This window comes from Paramormyrops kingsleyae, chromosome 2, assembly GCF_048594095.1.
Source record: "Paramormyrops kingsleyae isolate MSU_618 chromosome 2, PKINGS_0.4, whole genome shotgun sequence".
NCBI classification, from domain to species: domain Eukaryota; kingdom Metazoa; phylum Chordata; class Actinopteri; order Osteoglossiformes; family Mormyridae; genus Paramormyrops; species Paramormyrops kingsleyae.
In genome coordinates, this window is record NC_132798.1 from 3,385,276 (window position 1) to 3,408,088 (window position 22,813).

General features: G+C 42.9%; 1 protein-coding gene across 2 annotated transcripts in view; it reads left to right on the forward strand.

The window, feature by feature from the left end:
- Positions 1-928: 928 nt before the first annotated feature.
- LOC111842690 (far upstream element-binding protein 3-like) overlaps positions 929-22,813 on the forward strand; it is a 31,403-nt gene continuing 9,518 nt past the window's right edge. Inside the window, exons 1-12 of one of the 2 annotated variants that reach the window (XM_023809586.2) lie at positions 929-1,081; positions 7,977-8,082; positions 16,831-16,861; positions 17,174-17,223; positions 17,962-18,033; positions 18,270-18,327; positions 18,470-18,632; positions 18,781-18,879; positions 19,144-19,248; positions 19,343-19,445; positions 20,396-20,496; positions 22,383-22,524. In XM_023809586.2, the coding sequence (XP_023665354.1) occupies positions 983-1,081; positions 7,977-8,082; positions 16,831-16,861; positions 17,174-17,223; positions 17,962-18,033; positions 18,270-18,327; positions 18,470-18,632; positions 18,781-18,879; positions 19,144-19,248; positions 19,343-19,445; positions 20,396-20,496; positions 22,383-22,524 (1,129 nt within the window). In that variant the 5' untranslated portion in view covers positions 929-982. Of the gene's footprint in view, positions 1,082-7,976; positions 8,083-16,827; positions 16,862-17,173; positions 17,224-17,961; positions 18,034-18,269; positions 18,328-18,469; positions 18,633-18,780; positions 18,880-19,143; positions 19,249-19,342; positions 19,446-20,395; positions 20,497-22,382; positions 22,525-22,813 lie in introns of both variants that reach the window. The other variant, XM_023809585.2, reaches the window with a different exon arrangement.

Genomic DNA, 22,813 nt, shown 5'->3' on the forward strand with positions numbered 1-22,813 from the left:
TCTAGGAAATGTTCTGTGGGGAAACCCTGGGTCCCACCATTCATGAGGATATTACTTTTACAAATACTATCTTGTGATGGACAAACAAGTCTGATCCATGGAGGCCCCAACTTACAACTAACAGGACTTAAGGGATCTGCTGCTAACATTTTGGTACCAGATACCACAGGACACCTTCAGAGGTCTTGTGGAGTCCATGCATCGGCATGTTAGAGCTGTTTTGGTGGCACAAGGGGTACCTATACAATATTAGGTAGGTGGTTGTAATGTTATGGCTGGAGTTCTTCTATTAGGGCCATCCATGGTAAACAGATTTTAGCGGTCAAAACCTACAAATAAAACTGGGGGTGACCGCAACATGAGAATAATAATTGTAATAGAGTCAATCCTTTTTTTGTCACTCTACTTAGCAGTACTATGAGATTGGGATGGCAGCTCCCGAGAGGCACAGACTAACACGATAGAATAGAAGATAAGTGACATTTAACAACCTGTACAAATTTGGAATAGTCAATAAATATGTGTTCATCAATAATAATAATAATAATAATAATAATAATAAATATTTTTTTAAATATATATTTTGGTACAAAAAAATCGATTGAGAATTATTACTTACTAATTAATATTAGCCTATTTGCCTTATTCAGATATGTATTGAATCAATTTGTCATCAATCTGTGTTTGTCAAAATAAACTAACAGATATATCTGTATCTATTTTATTTTATGAGAAAAAAACTGTTGATTTGAAACTTTCTGCAGATAACACGAAGGCTTAACATTTCTTTAACCCTGTGCAAACGGAAGAGCAGCAGCACAGCTTACGGAACTTCGCGCTGGCTCGCCGGCGTTTGACTCTCGCGGCAAAGCCGCGCTGTGACGTAGCGTTCTTTTCGTTCCGGAGTCGTTTCCGTTTCCTGGGTCGGCGCGTGCTGCTTTTTTTTTTGTCTTTTTTTGAGATACTGGTCTTCGCTGTAGGAATGATGATGATGGCGGAGCTGGTGCAGGGGCAGGCCTCGGTGGCTCAGTCCGGAATGAAAGCAGACGGCTTCGCCGACGCTTTACACCGGGCTCGACAGGTAAAACACGCAGGGAAATTACCGCACGAATAATACCGCCCCGATTCAGGACTTTTGGATTTTTTGTATCCAACATACTTTTTTAATTTGGAAAACATTTCGTTAACTAGCTAACTAGCTCGTAAGTGTGTCTGACAAGTCACAGTCACAGAAGGCATGCTGTGCATGCAGATTTAGTAAACTGGTCATGACTTCATGACACAGCGGGGACAGCATGTTCTGCGCTCAGGGAACACGGATCCATAGCTGGTTAGCTCGTGTTAACGGCAATATCAGTGACTTGAGACGTAAAATGTGACATGTTTGTTAATATGAAGGCAAAGTCATGGGGCATGCACCGATGGCCGTGGCCTAGGTCAGAGAAACCGATTCAACTTGCTTGCTGTCACAAATTTAACCAGGATATATGTACTTGAGAATAAATTAAGGAATCTACTCGTGACATGGTTTGTTAGCTTGTGAACCAGCCGTTATGCTGCCGAGTGTGGTAAAATACAGCGGTACAAGAAGTAACAGGACAGACGGAAAGCAACAAAAATCTTAAGTTTCAAAGCATCCTTATGCGTATAGTCAATATTTTATTACGCTAATAACTATAAGCAATCTTCTCCCTCCCTCCCCCGTACGAATCAGTTCAAATGCAAATCATTTTTTTTGTAAGTTTCATTAAGACATGTTTGTTAATTTGCTAATTAGAGTAACTGAAAACTTAAGATATTTGAGAAAATGTGAAGGGCTGTCCAAAACATACCCCTTAAGACCAACGTGTCACCAGTGTCATAAATCCCAAGGAGGAGTGTTGTAAGGATTTTGAATTATAATGCCCTATATTCTTTAAGCCAAGTAACAGGAACGTGTATACTTAGACCCTGTTTTATTTCAAGGTTTCCAGATAGATTTTGAGCATCCCCCCACTTATCATTTACTCTTTTCCATCTATTCATATACCCCCTTTTCACACAGCAGATATGAATATATGATGATGGATCCAGTCCCAGTCAGTTTCAGTTTGAGTGTTATTCATGTTTTCACATAGGAGGAAGCTAAACTTTTTATTTGTATTTCTTGAAAGGTTTCTGTTTTATCATTCCAATAAATCGAACTTTGTGTCTCTTTTGATATAAATACGAAGGCACTGGCACACAAGGCTTGGCCACTAATGAAACCTGGACAACAAACCAGCCTCCTAAACATTCCTGGATACATGTTACATTACAGGAAGATGGCGGTTCCTTGCAATGCAGTCTGGCTAAAGTGAAAGAATTGCAAGGAAAGGTGTCACTGTCTGTACACAGACTGAATGGGCAGTCTTCATTGGAAACAGCTCGTCGTCTTTATAAGTCATGATGCCTTGTTTTTATTTTTAAAAGTTATCCTTTATGAATAGGGCAGTTTTCAGCCTGTTATTTTTTTAGTTATCTCTGCAGATCTCATCCTTCCCCTGCTATGAATTGGCTCTGAAGAATTGTGATGACAATAAATATTCTTTACTTAACTCTTTGTGTACCCAGATCCTAATTACTTATAACAGTTGTCAGATAAATAGTGTCATTATTCTCATTTATTAAAAAAAATAACTAAAATCATTTGGAAAAGCCAAATTTATTCATCGAATTATCTCCTCAAGCATAGTTTTTGCCACCTGGAAATGTTAGCTAGCTTAATTAGGCAAAACTTAATTACTAGCAGTTTCATTTTAAGTGTGAAGATTGGCACCATGATTAAACTTAATATCCACATTTAAGGTGACTTTGTTCAGATTCACTGTCTAATGAATTTCATGTAGATGCATGAAGTTGTATTGAGGAGTGTTGTTTTACCGTATTTGCTAAGGAGCAATTTATGCAAAAGTGGTATTTAATGAGTGATATTTTCCTCATGGCAAATTTTAGATGTTACTTTTTCTCTCTCTAGAGTTGTTGTCAAGTATTCTAGTACGGTTGTATAGGTGCTTGAGGCTTTTTTTTGACATAATGTTCAACCTCTTGAAATAGTCATGGGTTAAAAGATAATATACATTTTTTTTAACCCAAAATTTGCATTTGTGTTTTACAAATGTAACACTGTGCTTTGTTTCTTGGTTACACTTTCATGCGAGCAATTTTTAAATAATACTTATTAAATACTCAATAACTCGTTTAATCCGCTTTGTCCTTATTTGGTGAGCCACTTCTCTCTCGTGGTGTTAATGTTTGCCATCCTCATCTCTTTCCATTTCATGACCCTTCATTTTCAATAAATACCATATGCAGTGAAAAAGTCCTGTAAGCCTGAGATTCTTAAATCGTTTCTGTTGGACTTGTTTGGTCATAGCTCAGATCATAACCTTGATCATGGCTCTCACCACTGCTATTTCTCCATTTGTGAAGAAATTTGTGTCTTTGGGGAGAAGTTAGCTCTCAGAGCTTGCTTTAGTGTTGTGTCAATGCCAAAATTTCCAAGAAAAGTGTACTCAACACAGATAGATAATGTAACTCAGTAAAAATGTTATTTCAATTTTGTTTGCAGTAAAAGCTGTACAACCTTTTGTAAATGCATGACACTGTATTTATATAAACCTTCACATTGCATTGTCAAAGCATAATAATGTTAAGTACAGTAGTAGCTTTTGTAATAGTACTGTAGTTGTGTTCAGAGACATTAGTGAGCAGTAACATTATTAAAAATTAGATGTTACTGTATATTAGTACAATTCATAATAGTCCAGATATACATTACTTTTACATACCGTCTTTAATGTGGAAATGTTTAACTGACTACAAAACCCATAGAAAAAATACATGTCACATCTCTGCTTCCACTGCAACAGACTCATACAGATTAATATTTCATTAATTCAGAAATAAGATACCTGTATCGCAACAGTCTTTGTGTTGGCCCTTTAAATGTTTAGCTAAGTTCGTGGTGTTTGTCCCCTTCGTCAGTAACTTGCATACAGGCTTGTATATGGTCTTCATTTGGCACAAAGCCAGTTATTTCTAGTGAACAGGAATTGCAGGCTATAGAATGGAAACTATGAAAAAATCAGTATTGAACTATTGATACCCTTATGTGCATGAAGTATTGATACTTTCAGTGCTTTCGATCTTTTTGACAACACTACTTCAGTTAGTCATTTAATACTTTAAAATAGTTGTTGGGGGTCGTTTCTAGTTTTTGATTAAATTAAATAATGACCACTGTATCATTCATTCAAAACAAGTGCTCAGCTGATGGTGTTTTAAAGGTGTAGTTTGTTGAATAAATAGGTCAATATTGCATCATTAAGAGCTCAGCAGGAGCAGATGCAAAGACTAAAGAACCTGCAGTCTACATGGTAACGTTCATACTGTGAATTTGAGCAACAGCTAGCTGCAGTCCACATGGTAACGTTCATACTGTGAATTATTTGAGCAACAGCTAGCTGCAGTTCTCATGCAGTCCATAGTACTTTGCATACTTAAACAGCACCATTTTTCTTTAGGCAGTTTCATAGAATAATTACGGTAGATGGCAGTAGATGTAAATCAGCATTATTTTCTTTTAGTATGGTGTCTCGTGTAGGTTATTTGTATTGCTTGGTTATTCGTATTATACAGTGGCCACCTGACTGTTATGATGCTGATTTTCTTTGGCAACAAAAATGATCTCATTTACAGGTCTTGACAACTTTTGGGGGGAAAAAAAAACTGGGAACGTGTTTCTTCACTGGGCAGAAGTTCATAGCACAGGGCAACTTTTTCAAGTTGACTATCCCAGCATATCAGCATAGCTTGTGTGCCAATTCAGGAATACCAAATTAAATTTTATTCTTCAGTGTTGTTCTAAGTAGTTCTGGAGTTTATTAGTAACCTAGCAACTGTAATGTGAATATAAGAACAGAAAAAAGATTCGGGTACCAGTCACAGAAGGTGACAATCAGCCAACTATAAAAATGTGTTCATGTTTAAAGTATCTAGGATGAGAAAACCTATTTCAATCTGGTTTAGTGTCTTAATGGCTTATTTCCTTTTGAATGTAAAGGTCTGACGTTGATGAAGGTTGCTGTACAGCTGACTCTGCGTTTCATTCATGGCTTCAGTCATTATAGACATGCTTTACTTTGTGTGGTTTTATGTGCTTTCATGATGTGTTAATACCTTCATTTATGCTTAAATGTATTTTTTGGTCAGTGTAGGCGCAACGTCTGTGCATGTTGCCATTATAAAGTGCCGTGACCTTAATATCTTTAGATATTGAACTTGTGAATGGATGATGTACAAGGCTTTCAGACCAATTTTTGGTTATAAATATTTTTTATGGCAACCAAGAAAAACAATATTTAGATGTTTGAATAGGATCATTAACTGAGTGTCAAAGGGTATGAATTAAATATCAGCATTTCTAGTTCAGGTTTCATGAGAGTGGGAGGAAAATGCAGGCACTTTACAGCCCTCAAATTATTCTGCATTCCGCATTTTATTTATTTCGCCCCAGTATTCATCTGTAAACAGATGTTTTTGTATAGCCAGTAGGCAGATCACTTTGAGTCATATGTAGGACAAGTGGGTACTGAAAATGGATGGATGGATAGTTTGACATTTTTCATGAACTATCACCGATTGACAACTTAGAGCCAGAAATAGTTTGCAAGGTTTAAATTTTGACAGTGTTGGTAACTAAAAATCCTGCTGTTCTTTTTATCCTTGCTGATGTTTACTATTAGTAATGTCCTTGACACAAACGGTTGTTGTCAAGTTCCTAAAAGCACGCCTCTCTGTTTCTCCGCTTTGGTGTCATTCATCAGGAAAGCCTGCAGCTCTGCAGTGCAGCTTAAAGAACTCGCTGGAAGCCGCATAATATCGGTTCTGTCTTCTCGTGATGCAGCTCCGCACAGCAAGCCCTCAGTTAGCTTGTGTTTACCTATTGAGGGTGTTTTCTTGGCTTTCAGAGCATCCTCCACCCAATGCATAATTTGGTCAGTACTCCTACATTGCTGACATTCCATTAGTGCATACCTGAAGAAGGTGGTTTTGCTCAAGGGGGGGGTAGTGCTATAGCTTGGTACATCCCCTTGCTGGTCTCGCAGCGATCTGCCGTCTCACTGGATTTCTGCTGGATTTCTTCTGTCTGTGTTTGCCAGAATAATAGCATGCATCTTTAAGCACGATTGTAGCTTTTATTTTTATATGTCATATTTAAAAATGCCATTTATTTTGATCTAAAAAGAACCCAATTTTCTGTAATTTTCCAAAAACCTGTGTAAAGGGGAGAAGGCAGTACAGTAGCTACAAAAGCCCACAGTATCAAATTTTAATTGCAGTCCTCAGTGACTAATTACACTTGAAGGTAGAATAATCATTGGTTTTTCTACTGAACCATCTTTCAGGTTTAAATGTTCCTTCCCCGGCCTTCATAATTGGTGTCACGAAATAAACTGAAGCAGAACATACTCTTGTGAGTGTTTTTTATTGTGCAGATATGTATGTTCTAAAGGAACCAGGTATTAATATTCAATTTTTTTATTCATTATGCAAAAATATAATTCTAGATATTTACCAGACTAGTACTAACCCTGGATTGAGGTGACCCAGTTGCCTTTTAACTATTTTTTGACACTTATGACTCAGACGTGTTTCATATATTACTGTACGTCTATTTAGTGGTTGTTGTGGCTGAAGTGTGTTTATAGTAAGATTATACTAAAAAGCTTCTCGGATGCCTTGAAAAGATATACTATAATGGCAGTTGAAGCAGAATGTAGATTTTGCTATCAAGCACTAATGCCAAAGTAGGCCTACTTTCAAATGTCATTCTATCATCTTTTTTTTTTTATTTAATTGCTTTCCATCACAGCACCTTGTCTCTGACCTCCTATATCATGCATTACGAATCCAGTGCAATTAAATCTCTAAACTGAGGTGCTGGAGTATATTAAACATTGATGGTGAGCGAGAAGCAGTTTCAGGGGATCTGTTTATGGTGTTTCCATGATGGCTGTATGGAAACTGGTGCTTTTATGAAGGACACGTACGATGGAGAGTATCCCCAGGACCGCGACATGCTTGGGATGACATCACTGAGTTAGTAACATTGTTCACAGTAATGGTTAGGGGGCAGGGGCAGAAAATTGGAAGAAAGAGAGAAAAAAATGTCTGACTTCATTGTGGTGATCTTTACAGGATAATCTCGTATCTGGTTAGATGTGACGGCTACAAGGAAAGGAACATATGGTGAGGCGCTGGAGAAGGTTGGAAGCCATATGGAACGGAGATACTAGAAGGTTCCTTAACGGGTCCTTCTATGCAGGAGTAGGAGTGAGGAATAAGATCTTCTGGCATAAAAAGAGCATTCAGACATTTATAAGAACTGGTTGGGCACAGTAGCGATGTCAATGAATACACATGTAGTACGCAAGAAGTAAAATGCAGACACAGCTGGTCACCGAATAGCAGCAAGCAGTACCTGCTAAATTCTTTTTATTTGCCTTCAACTGGATAATTCTTTACTCTTTCAATTCTGCACCGAGTTGCATTTTTCTTGTGTCGATCTTTACACTGGGTTTGTTCAACATCTGAATTGTAGTTACTGAACTTAACATCCACGATGATTTAAATCCTGTCGGCTTTCCCGTTGCTACTGTAGTTTACGCGCCTCGTGCCGTGTTTTTATTTTATTATTATATAGTTCTTGTCTCTTAGCTGAAGCCACATACAGTTTTTACCCATTTGTAGCGTTTTACTAGAGAAATTCCTGCTACATGCATTAAGGACCTTGAACCTTCCGGGTATGAATGTTTGTCCTTAACCACCTTAATGTGTTGAAGTAATCTTGTAAAATGGGCTTTATGTCCAGCTGATACCAGAAGAATTTGTATTGTGTGAAGACCTTGTAATGGCACCTGATACATTAAAGAATCCTGTCTGTCTTCCTTCAGATTGCTGCAAAAATGGGCGTTGACCCCCACATGAATAGCTCGCCGTCCGCTGTCGACGCTTCCCTCTACAGCTTCGCAAGTCAGAAACGCACCCTAGAGGACGGAGGTAAGATGGTTGATTGCACCCTGCTTAGACTTTGGGTTCTCCATGGTGTCATATGTGGATTATACAACAGTTCTGCTTGGTTTGTTACGCGAGAGGCTGTTTTTTTAGTATGGAAATGGTAGGATTTCATACCTCTGCTAGCAGTTTTTAATGTCAGTTGAGGAGCAAACCATAGCTGGCATTGGGGCTTTGATCCCCATGCCTGATGTTGAGTTTCATAATTATTCTGTAGTTAACACCACAGTTTGGATGCAGATGAGGTGAAATTTAACTGTAACTGCAGCCAAGGCATGCAGTGAACTCCTGGCTCAGTTGAAATCCCATCCGCTCCACACACGTACGCTCTGTCCTGGCCTGTTTTGCTGCCTGCAAATTCTTCATTTAAAGCCCCTTTCTGAACACGGCCGCGTTCGAGTTACCAGATGATACTGCAGCGAAAGGTCGGCCTGCTCTTAGATGAGCCCGGCAGGCTGCCAGTTATACGCCTGAGCTCCAAGCCGGGTCCAAAAGGACGCAAGGTGTTACCCTGATGAAGTATTTCAAAGGAATCAATAAAATATTTATTTCTCATGTTTTTATGGGATCTATTTACAGGACCTTTTGTGCAGAAATAGGGACGCAGTGTCCCGTTTGGCCTGTGTCTGCCTTTTGAGCAGGCAGACCTGATGGTTATGTTGATGTTCATAACACGGTAAACATTCAGCAGCAATTTCACAAACACCTGCCAATATTGATTCATTGTAGCCTTGCTCCCTAATCTCTTCTGTACTGAATTACTTTAGAGCAGAAATACTACTGTATCGTCTTATAATGTAAAACTTCACTGGATATATAATTTACTGCGGTACTTCTGTACTTAAAGCCAGATTTCGGACATGTGTAGAGCATGACGTATTTGATGGTTAATTATGTCTCTAACATGCACACATTTTAATGAAGCGTACCCTATGCTCTACTTGCTGTGTACATATATGTACTTGATGTGGTGATTTTCGTAATAGGGGAAATGTAGTCATGCAGTGCAGACAGGGAATCTCCACACCACTGGGCAGATGGAGCAGCATCTGCGGCATCGGGGGCTACCAAGGGACGGTGTAATCGGCAAAAAAATAAAAACGCACGACAGATAATGCTAAAATGCCATTTTCACCTTGGGTAGCTGTAACTTAACATGTTTATACCTGAAAGGTCATAAATTTGGGTTGGATCTGGCTTATCTGCACTTAGCTCCCCTTGTTATGAGCATTTATGAATATTCATTGAAGAAATCTGATCAAATTTTCCATATGTTGGTTTTAAAAAATAAATGAACGGGCTGGAAACAGACTTTCCTTTGCTAGCTAAATACAATGGAACAGCACTGACAATGAAGTGATTTAGTTTCAAAGCTCGGTAAATAAGATTTATTCTAATGATGTAACCTGTCGGCTGATTGTCTTTTCCATGTCGGATTCATCTTTCCCAGCTTGTAATGCAGCTGACCTGCTGTATCTTGTCATTTTCTTCATTTCATTTTGCTTATGCTCCATTCATGACTGCTCTGATCTGTTCAAGCCCTAAATGTTTCTGCCATCTGCAGACTTTGGTTAGGCTTTTTACAGCACCATTGAAAAACGACACGTGCCACTAAAATTCTCTATATTTATTCCTGTAATTATATAGATGCAATTCTGGTTCATTTTGTAGCTTAAGGCAAAGGAATATCAGTGTGTTCTATTTCCTCTTCTTTATACATTTTTATCGCAAGCAAGTGTTTTTGTAACTGTGCTACCTGCTGTGCTTTGTTCCAAGTGGGTTTCTTCTTATTGGCCCTATTGTGGGTTTGCTTCATAAACGTAAGTACTGTACTTTGTACTGTACAAAGGAACGCTTTCACATGCTCTGCCCTAGAAAACCAATCAGTAGGTAGTGTGTAAATAATTCCCTCCTGTATGTGTGCGTGGTGTGTCTGTGTGTGTGTGTGTGTGTGTCTGAGTCTGTCTGTCTGTCTGTCTGTCTGTCTGTGTGTGTGTGTGTGTCTGAGTCTGTCTGTCTGTCTGTCTGTCTGTCTGTGTGTGTGTGTGTGTGTGTGTGTGTGTGTGTGTCTGAGTCTGTCGGTCTGTCTGTGTGTGTGTGTGTGTCTGAGTCTGTCGGTCTGTCTGTGTGTGTGTGTGTGTGTGTGTGTGTGTGTGTGTCTGAGTCTGTCTGTCTGTCTGTCTGTCTGTCTGTGTGTGTGTGTGTGTGTGTGTGTGTGTGTTTGTGTGTGTGTGTGTGTCTGAGTCTGTCGGTCTGTCTGTGTGTGTCTGTGTGTGTGTCTGAGTCTGTCGGTCTGTCTGTGTGTGTCTGAGTCTGTCGGTCTGTCTGTGTGTGTGTGTGTGTGTGTGTCTGAGTCTGTCGGTCTGTCTGTGTGTGTCTGTGTGTGTGTCTGAGTCTGTCGGTCTGTCTGTGCTCACATGCTGTGAGACGGGTCATGTCCTGTTTTCCACGCTTCAGGCTGTCGACGTGTCGTCCCCTTTCCATTTTAAAAGCTTCAGCATTCTCCTCCTTCGGCCTGCTTTGTACAGAGATGCAGATCCCTTCTCTAGTCGCGGCAGAGGTTTTTTGCTATGTTTCTCCCCCCCCCCCCCCATTTTCTTTCTTTGTGAGTCGTAATTCCAGGGTTAGTGCACGTCCCCGTAGGCCTTGTATCACATTCATTACGGGACTGTTCAGATGTTTCGCAGAAAGTGAAGGGTAGGCTGGCGAACCCCTGAGAAGCTGCCCTGTCCTTTGGCTCTGGCATCCTTTTAGCTGCTGATTTACACCTGGAAGCCCAGGTGAGCTGAGCTGCTTGTCAGATAACTCTGACGTCAGGTCGCTACCCACTGAGGCCTTTGTGTGTGTGAGAGTCATTTCACTGAAAAGCCAGCCTTAGTTCTTGCTGAACATATGGAAGCTAATTGCGGTGATGAATGGTGGGGCTCACGCTGGATTGGCGGGAGGCTAAGTGCCAACCTCAGTCAGCGACGTCTCTGCCATGACCTACAGCCTTTCCAGACGGTGGGCGAATACTAACACCGGCTTCATCTTACTGCCTTTGCTGCACCGCAGAAAGAGCAGGATTTAGATAAAATATTATTTGGGGGATTGCCAACTTCCCCACGTGCAGTCTTAATGTCAGGTGCATCGAGAAGTTCTTGTACTTGCTGTAGGTGCACGCATCCTCTGAAGTGTCTCTGAAATGCACACATTTTTCCCTCTTTCTCCCCCCCCCTTTCTGTGACAGACCATCCGGATTATTTAAAAAAATAGCGACTACCCCGGATCGTAAGTAGGGGCTCTGCCTTGCCTCCACCTCGTGTTTCCCGTCTACCTGTCCTGTCTGCTCTACCTGTCCTGTCTGCTCTACCTGTCCTGTCTCTGCTCCTGCCCATCCCCCGTCTATAGACCGGGAGGAAGACTTCACTGCATGACATTTTCAGCCTTGCAGCTTTTCTGTGTATGGAAAGACTTTTGTTTTGCTGGAGAACATCCCCCCCCCCCCTTTCCCGAATTACCTTCTTTTCAGTTTTATTGAGCTTGTGATGTGAAGATTTGGTTCAAGTTGGGACTGTTTGACTGCTGTTTGTTTTGGTGTTTGTGGATCTTGTGTTTCCTGTCGTAAATAGTTTTATATAAATAGATTTTTTACATTATTGTGTATAAATGCTAAAGTCCTTCATGTTTGGGTATTTCGATTTTTTCGATATACTTTACGCTCTTATGTCTGCAATGACGCTGATATTCTCTGAGTGGATGGGAAAATGTAACTTTAGGCATAAAGAAGGTTTGAGTGTGAGGGGATCATACTGTTGGGAATATTTACAGCAGGTCATTTAACTTTAAAAAAAAAAATACAGGATTTAGATTCTTTGTGTAAGTTTTCCTTTGAAAGCTGCTTGGAGTCTCGAATTCCCCTCTGTCGAGCACTGCAACTCGAAAGACGTCTTTACTTTTTTAAATAAAAAAAAATCTTTCCTCCCCCGTGACTGAAGACAAAGTGTAGCTAAGCCAGAGACAATCATTGGTTGCTTTAGAGACGGGGGTTTAGATATTTAAAAAGTATTAATCCCCCCCCCCCACACCCCCGTATGAATCTTCCCACGTTCAGACAGTCTGAATGTTGTAAGAAACGGCGCTTTGCAGAGGACCAGCAGGGCAGTGCCATCATACCGCACAAAGGCGTTTGTCACTCAATGGCAACTTAAATCCACCTCCTATCCCCCAGCCAGCCTGTTTAAGACCCACTGGCTCTCCTTCGCAGCACGACGGGGGCGCCCCACGCCGGAGGGCCGCCTGGGACAGGCCTGGGGGCTTTGGCTCCATCCCTCCCTCCTCCTAGCTCCTCCTTTCATCGATTTCCCAGCCCACATTGGGAGCGTCTCGCCCCAGACGACTCCCTGTCCGGCCTTGCTCACATCTCCTGCACTCGCGACTCTCCCTCGTGTGTGTGTGTGTGTGTGTGTGTGTGTGTGTGTGTGTGTGTGTGTGTGTGTGTGTGTGTGTGTGTGTGGGGAGGGGGTTTGAGAAGATGGGACGGTTTCCAAAACCACGTACTGTTAACGGCGAATGCCGCCTTGCCTTTATCGGAGCATTTGTGCACTTTATTTTCCCGAGTCATCCAAGTCGCCTGGCATATGGTGCTGTCCTGAAGGGCCCCTTCTCCGGCAGCCATTCAGGCTCCTGAGTGTCAGAGTTTGTGTTAACGCCAATCCAGTTTGCGCTGCCTCCCGATGAACTCCTCACACATTGACTATCATCTTGTCTTTTCTGTGCCATAAAGAAATAATGCATGAAATACCTTGTTTTGTTGCCGCATCTTACCATGGATACACAGGCTTTCCTCGTACCGGGGACAGATAGGCTACCTCTGTTATTTGGCTTTGAAGCTTGCAGTCATCTGCCATGGGGGTCAGTGGGGGGTCCAGATTTCAGGAAAACATTTTGCTGCCGCAGGTCCCAGTCATTTAACTCGTTTGTCACACCATGCTCTAGGCTGTCTACGTTTCAGCTATAAGCAACTTAACCTTCTGTGTAAGTCTTCTCTGAAGTCTCGCTGGTTTAAAAGCAACAGGACAATGTTCGATTTTCTCATGTGGTGGCTTTAAACGAGTTCTTTCCTTTTTCTGTGCTTCTACTGCTAACGTGCCAGGCAACCTCTGTAGAGCAAAGCTGCTGTTAAAAGTCACGTTTCTGAAGTGTGGTATGAATATTATAGGAATGAGAATGTAACTAAAGCTGACTGTGCACCTGGTTCATTCAGTCGGCATCAGAAATTAATGGGGGAAAGGGAAAAATTCCCCCAAAAATCTCAGAATGCCCCTAAAATCAGTTAGGGGTGTGGCTACGAATTGTTTGCTTACCTGTGGTTTGCCACCCACCCGTCCGCAACTGTCACAGTCTCCCAGGGCTGGGGGCTGCATAGAATTCTCACAATATAGTTACACATCATGTCCCTTTTTTGTGGGTGTCCTCAGGACGTCGCCCAGACGGCCACATCATGTCCCTTTTTTGTGGGTGTCCTCAGGAGGTTGATAGGATAACCATCTTACTATGAAAAGTAAAGAAATCCTGCAAAAACAATTTATTATGACAGCTTGCAGGAATAGCGTTTAAATATGTAGAATTTTAATTAAATGTTTCATTGTCCAGAGGAGGATGTACTTTTAAAAAAAAAAAACAGTTTCAAATCTGTGTTTAAATATTTGTTTTTTGTAAAAACAATACCATCTTTCTTTCAATTTGTAATTTACCATTTATTAAAATGTATAAAAAAAAATAAAAATTTTTAAACTCATACATTTTAAAGGCCTTTGCAAAAAGTTCAGCCTGAATCTTCATCAGAATCAATAGCTTGATATTCTTCCAGACAGCGATAATATGAAGGCCAGCAAACGACACACAAAGGTTTAGTAACTCATCAATGCATAAATATATGTACAGTGCTGGTTTGGAGACGCCAAATGTGTTTACAGCAGCCTCTGGCATATATCAAGTGAAACACCCAGAGAGAGAGAACTGGTGCATGTGTGTGTGCGTGTGTGTGAGCGATATAACTTCTGTCCTGTTAGGAACTCTGTCCAGTTGCGGTTCCTTGAGATTTATAGCAATAACTTGCTGATTGGTTGACCACAAGCACCAAAAGTTATGCAGAAGTACAGGGAACAGAGACACAAAATGGAGGGGAAAGAACAACACACTAGGGAAAGAGGCACAAACACTAGTTACTAGAGAAATGTAGCGATCAAAATGAAATTTGCCCAATTCTGCAAATTTTATCAGGACTGGGCCAGCATATAAATATTGATATGGCGATCTTGGAATTGGGTCGAAAACAGAATCAGTGGTATCGCCCATCCTTAGCAATAACCAGCCACTGTAAGTTAGTCTCCCAATGACATTTAAGGTTCTATTGTGAAGGGTTATCACTACAGATATGGGACCATACTCGGTAGTAGAAAACACTCAATTTTAGTTCATTATGATCATTGTGACCCAGTTGTATTTCTGATTTTCTATATATATTTTACATTTTCAATGTATAAATGAGCATCTTGTAAGGTTTGTCATTCAAACACGCCAACAGACACCTCGCCATATGTTTGGTTTATGTTTGCTATATTGTGTTAGTTTTGATAATAAACAGTTTAAAAGCAAATTCTTTTTCCGTGCTGTATTGAAAGTGCACCAAACTGTGAACCCAAGTAGATATACTCATGTCTAAGTGTCCTTTTACTTTATAGAATCCAAAGTTTGCCCATAATTTGGATTTAAATAGAGATGACGCTAGAGGACTTTCTGCACACTCTTGCTCATTGGTAATGGCGCTGGGTCAGGGTCCGGCATATTAATCCTTTAACAAAATCGGACCCTCTGCAGCTGGGCAGATACATTAAAAGTAAGCAATGTGACCAACATAATTACAGTAACCTACATTTAAATTGATATTTAATGATCAATTTTCAACTCTCATGGTGATATAAAAAAAAATGCCACCTTGAAGAATCACTGCCTCATAATAATGAGAGGGTTAAAAATGCACAGTTTATCAGAAAACTACCCAAACAAAAAGTTGTTTGCAGTGGCTAATAGTTTGCAAGCGGGTTCCACTCCATTTTCCTCTCTCCAGCAGTCATCTGTAGCTCGGAGAAACCTGCTGAATTGTCTCTGGTGTCTCCGGGCCTGACACTGGGCGGCCGCGGCTGTTTTCTTGCCTCCTGCCGTTTGCAGTCATTCCGGGCAGTTTAACATCTCAGCCTTTCTGTATGCTGCACGTACAACCAGGCTTGTGTTTCTGGTTTATCTCTCTGCTTTCTGCAACAAAGAAGCCATCGTGGTTTGTGGTTTAATCAGTCCTTTACCACAACCTTTTGAAACATGATGAAACCATTTAAAACCATAAAAACTTTTAGTTTCAAAACTAAAAGGACCCTGTACAGAATACATGACTTTGTTTAATATGTGAAGTGATGAAGTTGCATTAGAGAGTTTTCCTGAAAGCCAGCCTGAATTGCTTAAAGTCTAGCCTTCTTACTATTGACAGATTTTCAGTCAGGCTAGTTTAATGGAATTAATTGTGCATTAATTCTTCTACAGTTTATACTCTCAGGTGGTCATACTGAGGGCTCTGACTTCTTAATAATTTAGGTACCTGGTTCTTTCTTTGTTTACTTATTGCAAAAAGTACAGTATCTGAATACTGAGAGTGAACATATAATGTATGTTTAATGGGTGCTTTGCAAGAAGGAAATTTAATCTGGCCACTTGTGTTCTTGACATGGACGCGTGAGTCTGCTCGTATTCCTCTTGAAGCTGCTTGCGTTGAGTTTGTGTCATGGCTGAGTTAACCTGGATGCTTCTCCCGTGGACGAGCTGCTCTCATTGGCTGCCTGGCACTTTCTCCAGCTGTATCGCTCTCTCTCTCTCTCTCTCTCTTTTTTTTGACTTTGGGCTTCATTTGTTTTGTATTTATTTGGGTCTGACTTTTATTTATGTTTCCATTTTTTTTACTTTACATGATTTAAGAATAATTTGAATCACCTGAAAACCTAATATGACTATTCACCTACTTTCACTCTCCTGTTTGTGTGGGAACTTCGCCATCGTCGTCAGTGATGAACTTGCTGACCAGCTTAATATGGGTGGTTGGGGATGTGGCCCATTTTAAGTCTAAGTCACGATACTAAGTCTCGTGAGTCGGTGGCTTCCTTGTTTCCCGGACCCGGCTAACTGGGAACCGCAGCCCATAGCTGAGCTTCCTGTCCTCTGCCACACCGCCATCCTGACCCCAAACCCACCTCACCCCTTGTCAACTTGTTTTCATCAGGTTGTATTCCTTGTCTGCAGTCCTTGTCTGTATTCCTTGTCTGCAGTCCTTGTCTGTATTCCTTGTCTGCGGGGGGGGGGGGGTCGACTTACCCTTCAGGCAGAGCTTTGGTGAGCAGGGGGGCACCCTGATATGCGATCATCACAGCCAGGTGCCCCGTCCGTGCCCCTCCCCCCAAAATCTCCCTGAAGTCTCCAGCTGTGTGTTCGTTACAGAGAGTATCGACAGAACCTCCTCATTCCATCTTCAATCCGCCTGTCCTGAGTCATTACATTTTCAATCTCTCTGTTTGCCAGCACTGCTCCTGAATGCGTTGTCTTTTTTTTCTTAAGACAGCTGGAAAGTTAGATTATCCCCTAATGATGTCCCTTTTTGTACCCCCCACACCCCCCCCCCCTTTCCATTTTCCCCTGCCTTCACAGTAGGTAACCAGCTTGGAGGAATGGTGCATCAAAGGTAAGCAGGCTTGTCACTTTGCCTTGTATTGATAGGCTATAAGTAGGTATTGATTTAACAATCCCTTTGTGTGTGTGTGCGTGCGCTTGTGCGCGTGTGCGTGCGTGCGTGCGTGTGTGTGTGTGTGTGTGTGTGTGCGTGCGTGTGTGCGTGTGTGCAGCCCTCGGTTTACCGCCCGCGGTCTTGTGTATTGGTATGTAGGCTGACATTTCTTTAGTACCATGTTCTCATTTTACAGTGTACAAATGAACGAGAACACGTTCCTTAATATGCTCGGTGCCGCTCTCTCCTCATTTTTTCCATTCCTTCCAGGGCTATTATTACAGAAGACTTCAGAGTGCCTGATAAGATGGTGGGCTTCAGTAAGTATGCAGGATGTCCGTATGCAGGTTTGGGCACCACGGCCTGGGCTCTCTGGAAGGGCCAGGAGACGCAGGACCGCAGGCGTTACTGCAGCTGACAAGCGCATAGCTTACATTCGTTATGGATGTAAAAAACTGGCAGTAATTGCAGCCAATGGACAGCAGTCCTTGATTGAAAGGGGTAATTATGTGAGTTATGTGGCTTATTTATGTTACACCTGACATGGCTGCTGCTGTTAGGGTTTAACACTTATAACATTTTAAAGAAAAAGAAAGTTAGTTGAGTGTTTGTGGATCCAAGGTAAGAGTGTCAGTGCTGCCCCCCCCCACCCACGCCCTCTCCTTGCTTCCCATGTTACCCCCCCCCCGCCCCACCCTCTCCTTGCTTCCCATGTTATCTCCCCCCCCCCCAAGCCCTCTCCTCTCCATGCTGCCCATGTTACCTCCCCCCCGCCCTGCCCTGCGACCCAGTTTCATATTGACAGGAACCACCACATATGTAGGAGTCTTAGGCTTTAATTTGACTGTTTTTAACTTTTTAAATTTTTATGAGGCACAATAGATTATCCAATATGGCTCATTCAGTTTTCACATTTGCCTGTTTCCTATTCATCCGCTTCCGTTCATAGGTCTATTTCAGCATTTACTACTGAGGTGGCCATTTCGTCTGAAGATTTTAATTAATTTTTAATTTGCCCTTGAAAATGTCATTCAGTTTGATTATTTCCCTTCTTTCAGTTATTGGCAGAGGAGGAGAGCAGATTACAAAAATTCAGCTGGAGTCCGGCTGCAAGATCCAGATTGCCTCAGGTACAAGCCCTGTGTTTTCTCCTGCTACACACAGTAAGACCTTTTTCAGAGAGAAAGACTGGAACTTTCCGGTGGGTGGGGCGGGGGAGGGGGGGTACTTTTTGTTATCCAAGGTCTCCCGTTGGCTTGAGCCACTTACATACCGATGTTGAGGACAAGGGAGCGCTCTCTCCATGTACTGCAGCTGCACTGTGGCCATGACTGGTTTGGTAAAATGCCGGTGTTTGTCCCGGCAGACAGCGGCGGCCTGTTGGAGAGGCCCTGTACTCTGACCGGCACCCCGGAGAGCATCGAGTGAGTGCCGCAGCTCCTGTGGTGAACTACGTCCAAAAGAGAAACTAACACATGCGACAAGCTAGAATAAAGCAAGTGCAAGAAATGCATGGGGGTTCTGTCCGTCATAGAGTGATAACCCTCACCATGCTCCCTCTCTCAGGCAGGCCAAGAGGCTGCTGGGTCAGATCGTGGAGCGCTGTCGCAATGGACCGTGCTTCCACGGCGAGATGGAGGGCAACAGCGCCATCCAGGAGATCCTCATCCCAGCCAGCAAAGTGGGCCTGGTCATTGGCAAGGGAGGAGACACCATCAAACAGCTGCAGGTGCAGGTCCAGCGCATGGCATGGCCCCTCTGTCATTATACTTCTTTGTGAAAGTCACTTAACGGCACAGCACCCGTAGTGAATATTTGTCCTGCTAGGCATGTTTCAGGGCAGGGTTACGTCAGTCTGTCTGTCCGATCTCTTCCAGGAAAGGACAGGAGTGAAGATGAACATGATCCAGGATGGACCCATGCCGACGGGCGCAGACAAGCCCCTGCGCATCACGGGGGATGCGTACAAGGTGCAGGTAAGTGGTTATGATGCACAGCGACATTCATGGGGGGGGGGGCATGTGATTATCGGGTGAAAGTTCAAGGTTCTCAACTTCCTGTGCCTTTTAGGCTCAGACCACATTCTGTCGTATCGTTTCAAAGTTCACCTCAGCTCACCTGATATTTAAATGCCACCTTGTTTGTTATATCCTGAAGGAATAGGGTTATTTTTAAAATGAAAAATGTAAAAATTGCTTATGAGACCCGCTGGGTACATGTGTGTTGTTCTGCCCCTGTAGCAAGCTCGAGAGTTGGTGCTGGACATCATCCGGGAAAAGGACCAGGGAGACTTCCGATTAGGAAGGAATGACTTCGCATCTCGGCTGGGAACAAGCAGCTTGGACGTAAGGGCTTTTATTCTGATGCTGTCTGGGAGGCTTATGCAGTCGAATTTCTGGGTCATTCACACTCAGCTTTCCATGCCGGATCTCCATGTAGGTGTCTGTGCCGAGGTTTGCAGTTGGAATAGTCATCGGCAGGAACGGCGAGATGATCAAAAAGATCCAGAACGACGCTGGTGTGAGAATCCAGTTCAAACCAGGTGTGGAAACGGTGTTAAATATACACACAACCTTTGGTCCCTGAGCACATGATTTTTCAGACACAGTATGTCTTCATTTACATGCACAGCAGTTTGTTTGGGTCCCAGATGGGATTTTCTGTGAGGTGCTGTCACTGACTTAGAGTAACAGATCTGTAGTAAGTTGAAGGTGATTTTGTGGTGGTGTGGTTGTTAGGTTTAACAAAATAGTTTATTCCCCCCCCAGCCACAATGACATTCCGTCAAACTGCTGGATGTAATGTCCCAATACAAAAAAAGGTTGCATGAATGTTTTTTTTAGCCAAACCAGACTGGAAAAATTCCACACATTTCTGTCCATAACTTGTGGTGTAATCTGGGCTCGTGCATACTCCTTAGAGTTTACAGAAAAATTAATATTTGCATTTATGTAGCAGATGCTTATACCTGCAAGTGAGGATAAGAGCAAGATCAGACCTGGGATTAAGGGTCTTGATTATTTCTGAAGGCCCTTTATATATAGATCAAGACCCTTAATGATAATAATAAAAGTAAAATAAAAATAAAAGTTTTATAATTTGCAGTGTCTTCCTTATTAGTCTGTCTTTATGATGCTTGTTTCTGGGTAAAAGTCTTCACTCTCTCCATTTTTCACGTTTCTGTTCAGTCATTCCAGCTGTGTTACAGGAGTTCTGCTCTCTTAAACCTTGATACAGCCTCTGCTGTTCACAGCTGCCCACTGTCAGCCTCTGTCTCACTATGCAGTGCTGCCTTCTGCTTCAGATGATTTTCACTGTGATCTCTACTGGCACCTCTGGAGTTTATAAAGCCCTGTGATGTATCCAGTCCCTGGCCTGAGCTGTCCTTGTTGTCGGTTTACTGGGTTATACTCCCTGGATGCTCTTGGAGTGCGTGATCCGGTGCGTGATCCGGTGTGTGATCACGCTGTCCCGCCTGCCCCCTCACGCTAGATGACGGCATCAGCCCGGAACGCGTGGCGCAGGTGATGGGCCACCCCGAGCGCTGCCAGCACGCCCTGCACCTCATCAACGAGCTGGTCCACACTGCGCAGGTACGGCCCGCGTACCTCCTGCCTTTTCTATGGAACCACTCACTGACACTGCGACATATATGCTATGGGGGGAGGGGGGGGGGGGGGTGGTGCTCCTCTGCCCCCATTGCACAGTTGGAGCTGGTTCCTTTCCATATCCAACTCCTGGGCCCTGATTTTACTCCTTTGAGGTGGGGGGGGGGATGCTGCCTCAGACAGGTGGGATGGCGACAGTCTCTGCTTGTGCCCCCCCACCTGTCCCGTGGCCCCCCACGCTGCGGAGCGGCATCTGCTGCCGTGTCAGGGACCGTCGGGGTGGAACACTTCCCCTCGGAGCCGCCTTGGTCACATTCCTGTGCGTGATTGACGGTTGCTTTTAAAGGTATTAATTTGGGCTCTTTTAATTTAATGGTAATTTAGAAAAATTAGACATTTTAAAGTGCCAGCAATAAATCAACGTGACATGAGTCACTCAGGGTGGGATGATGGCAAGGAAAGTGGGGGGGGGGGTTCCGTTCTAAAATAATCATTCAAAGCGCAAGTTTTATGGGCTATTAAATTACATTTTTAGTTATTGCTAAATGGTAACAGGTAATGCTTGTTTACACTTACCTGTAAATAGGCACTGGAAATTTCTCATAGTATCAAAAGTAGTTGCAAAGTCAACTTGAAATAAATATTCTGTAGATTATGTGAGGAAAACGGCCATATTGTTTTTGTTATGTTCCCTGGGAAGTTTCTAAAACCACACATTCAGGCAGCCCTGTTTCAGAGTAATGCTATGCTGTGCTGTGCTGTGCTGTGCTGTGCTGGTGCAGATACTGTAGCGAGTGACAGAGGCAGCAGCACAAAGTCTTCGCCTCAGCAGCCCCGGCTGGAGTCCACGCGTTCCTCTGGCTTGAGCAGAAAGGGGTTTCTTTCTGTAGATTACCAGGACACTGAAAAGCACCATTAAATCAGTGAAGTGTAAGGATTTCCCAGCCTGGGTTTGCACTGAGCATTTTGCTGCCTCCTCCAGCCTGAGTTACAAACATCCAGTACAAGTGTAAGATTGATGGTATTCAATTGTATGTGGTGCTGTGTGTGTGATTTTTTTTTACATGATATATAATAGACAGATGAGAAACTTCAGTTTATATTAAATGAGCCAAGTTAGATTTACCAAGATTTCCTGACGTGTATTTCTGGTAGTTTAGGAAGTCGGCCCGAACGGGAAGACTTGCAGTGCCATTATGGGGACATGTTTGCTGAAGTGTGTTATGTACACAGAATAAGCAAATGTAGTGTTTCCCGTTTCCTCTGCCTGTTAAGCCCGCATGGAGCTGTTCCTGTCCTTCCGCTTTTCCATTGTGTAACGCTTCTCATTGGTAAGGTTTCTCCGCTGAGTTTGATGTTACCAGAGAACGCAGAGGTCGATGAAGGATAATACTACAAATCAGCTAATGGAACAGGGTGTTGCTTTTTGTTATGGGTTGATAGTACCTGGTTAACACAGTTAGCAGCAGGGTGCTTCGAAGACCCTAAAGTCATCTTTACTGAGGGCTTATGAACAACACAGGTGGCCAGCATGTGAAGGGACTGGGCCGCTTTGTGTTGCTGTAGCTGGTATCGTCCTACGCTGGGATTGTCAGGAATGTCATATGAGACCCCTGACGGAGCTGACGCCTGCGTGAGGATCGTGGTGAAGTTTTTGTGGCATGTTTCTAACCGTGACTTCTGCGTTTGTCCTTCAAGGGACTGAACCTAAAGTCTCTTACTCTTGTGCCAAGATAGCTAGCCGTTACACGCCACAGTGCCCTGTCGCGTCTGCTGGTATTTTTAATGGACTTTGTTCCTTTTTCTGCAGAGATTAACAAATTCCCAATGTATTTAAGCTTTTGTTTTTTTTTTTCTTCTCTCTCTTCCAGGAGCGCGACAGCTTCGGGGGTGTGGGGGGCTCCCGAGTAAGGGTCAGAGGTCATGGGGAGTGGAACATGGGGGCATCGGGGGGGCTGCAAGAAGTGACGTACACGATACCTGCCGACAAGTGCGGCCTTGTGATCGGCAAAGGTAGGTTTTGTCCCGCTGAAAATGCCCCGCGTGGCTTTGAAAGGGCCCGGTTTGGCTTTTAAAGGGCCCGGTTTGGCTTTAAAAGGGCCCGGTTTGGCTTTTCATCGCCTTTGCCGCCCGCCTTTACTGCCCGGTGCAGATTCCTGTTTGCAGTCACGCATCGAGGAATGGAACGCAGGCCCAGAGGGACAGTGAAGCCGCATTATTATGTTAATCTTTCATGCTAAGCAACAATTTTTTCATTATTTCTTGTAAAGGAAGTCGTATTAAGTTTTATAATGAGTCAGGA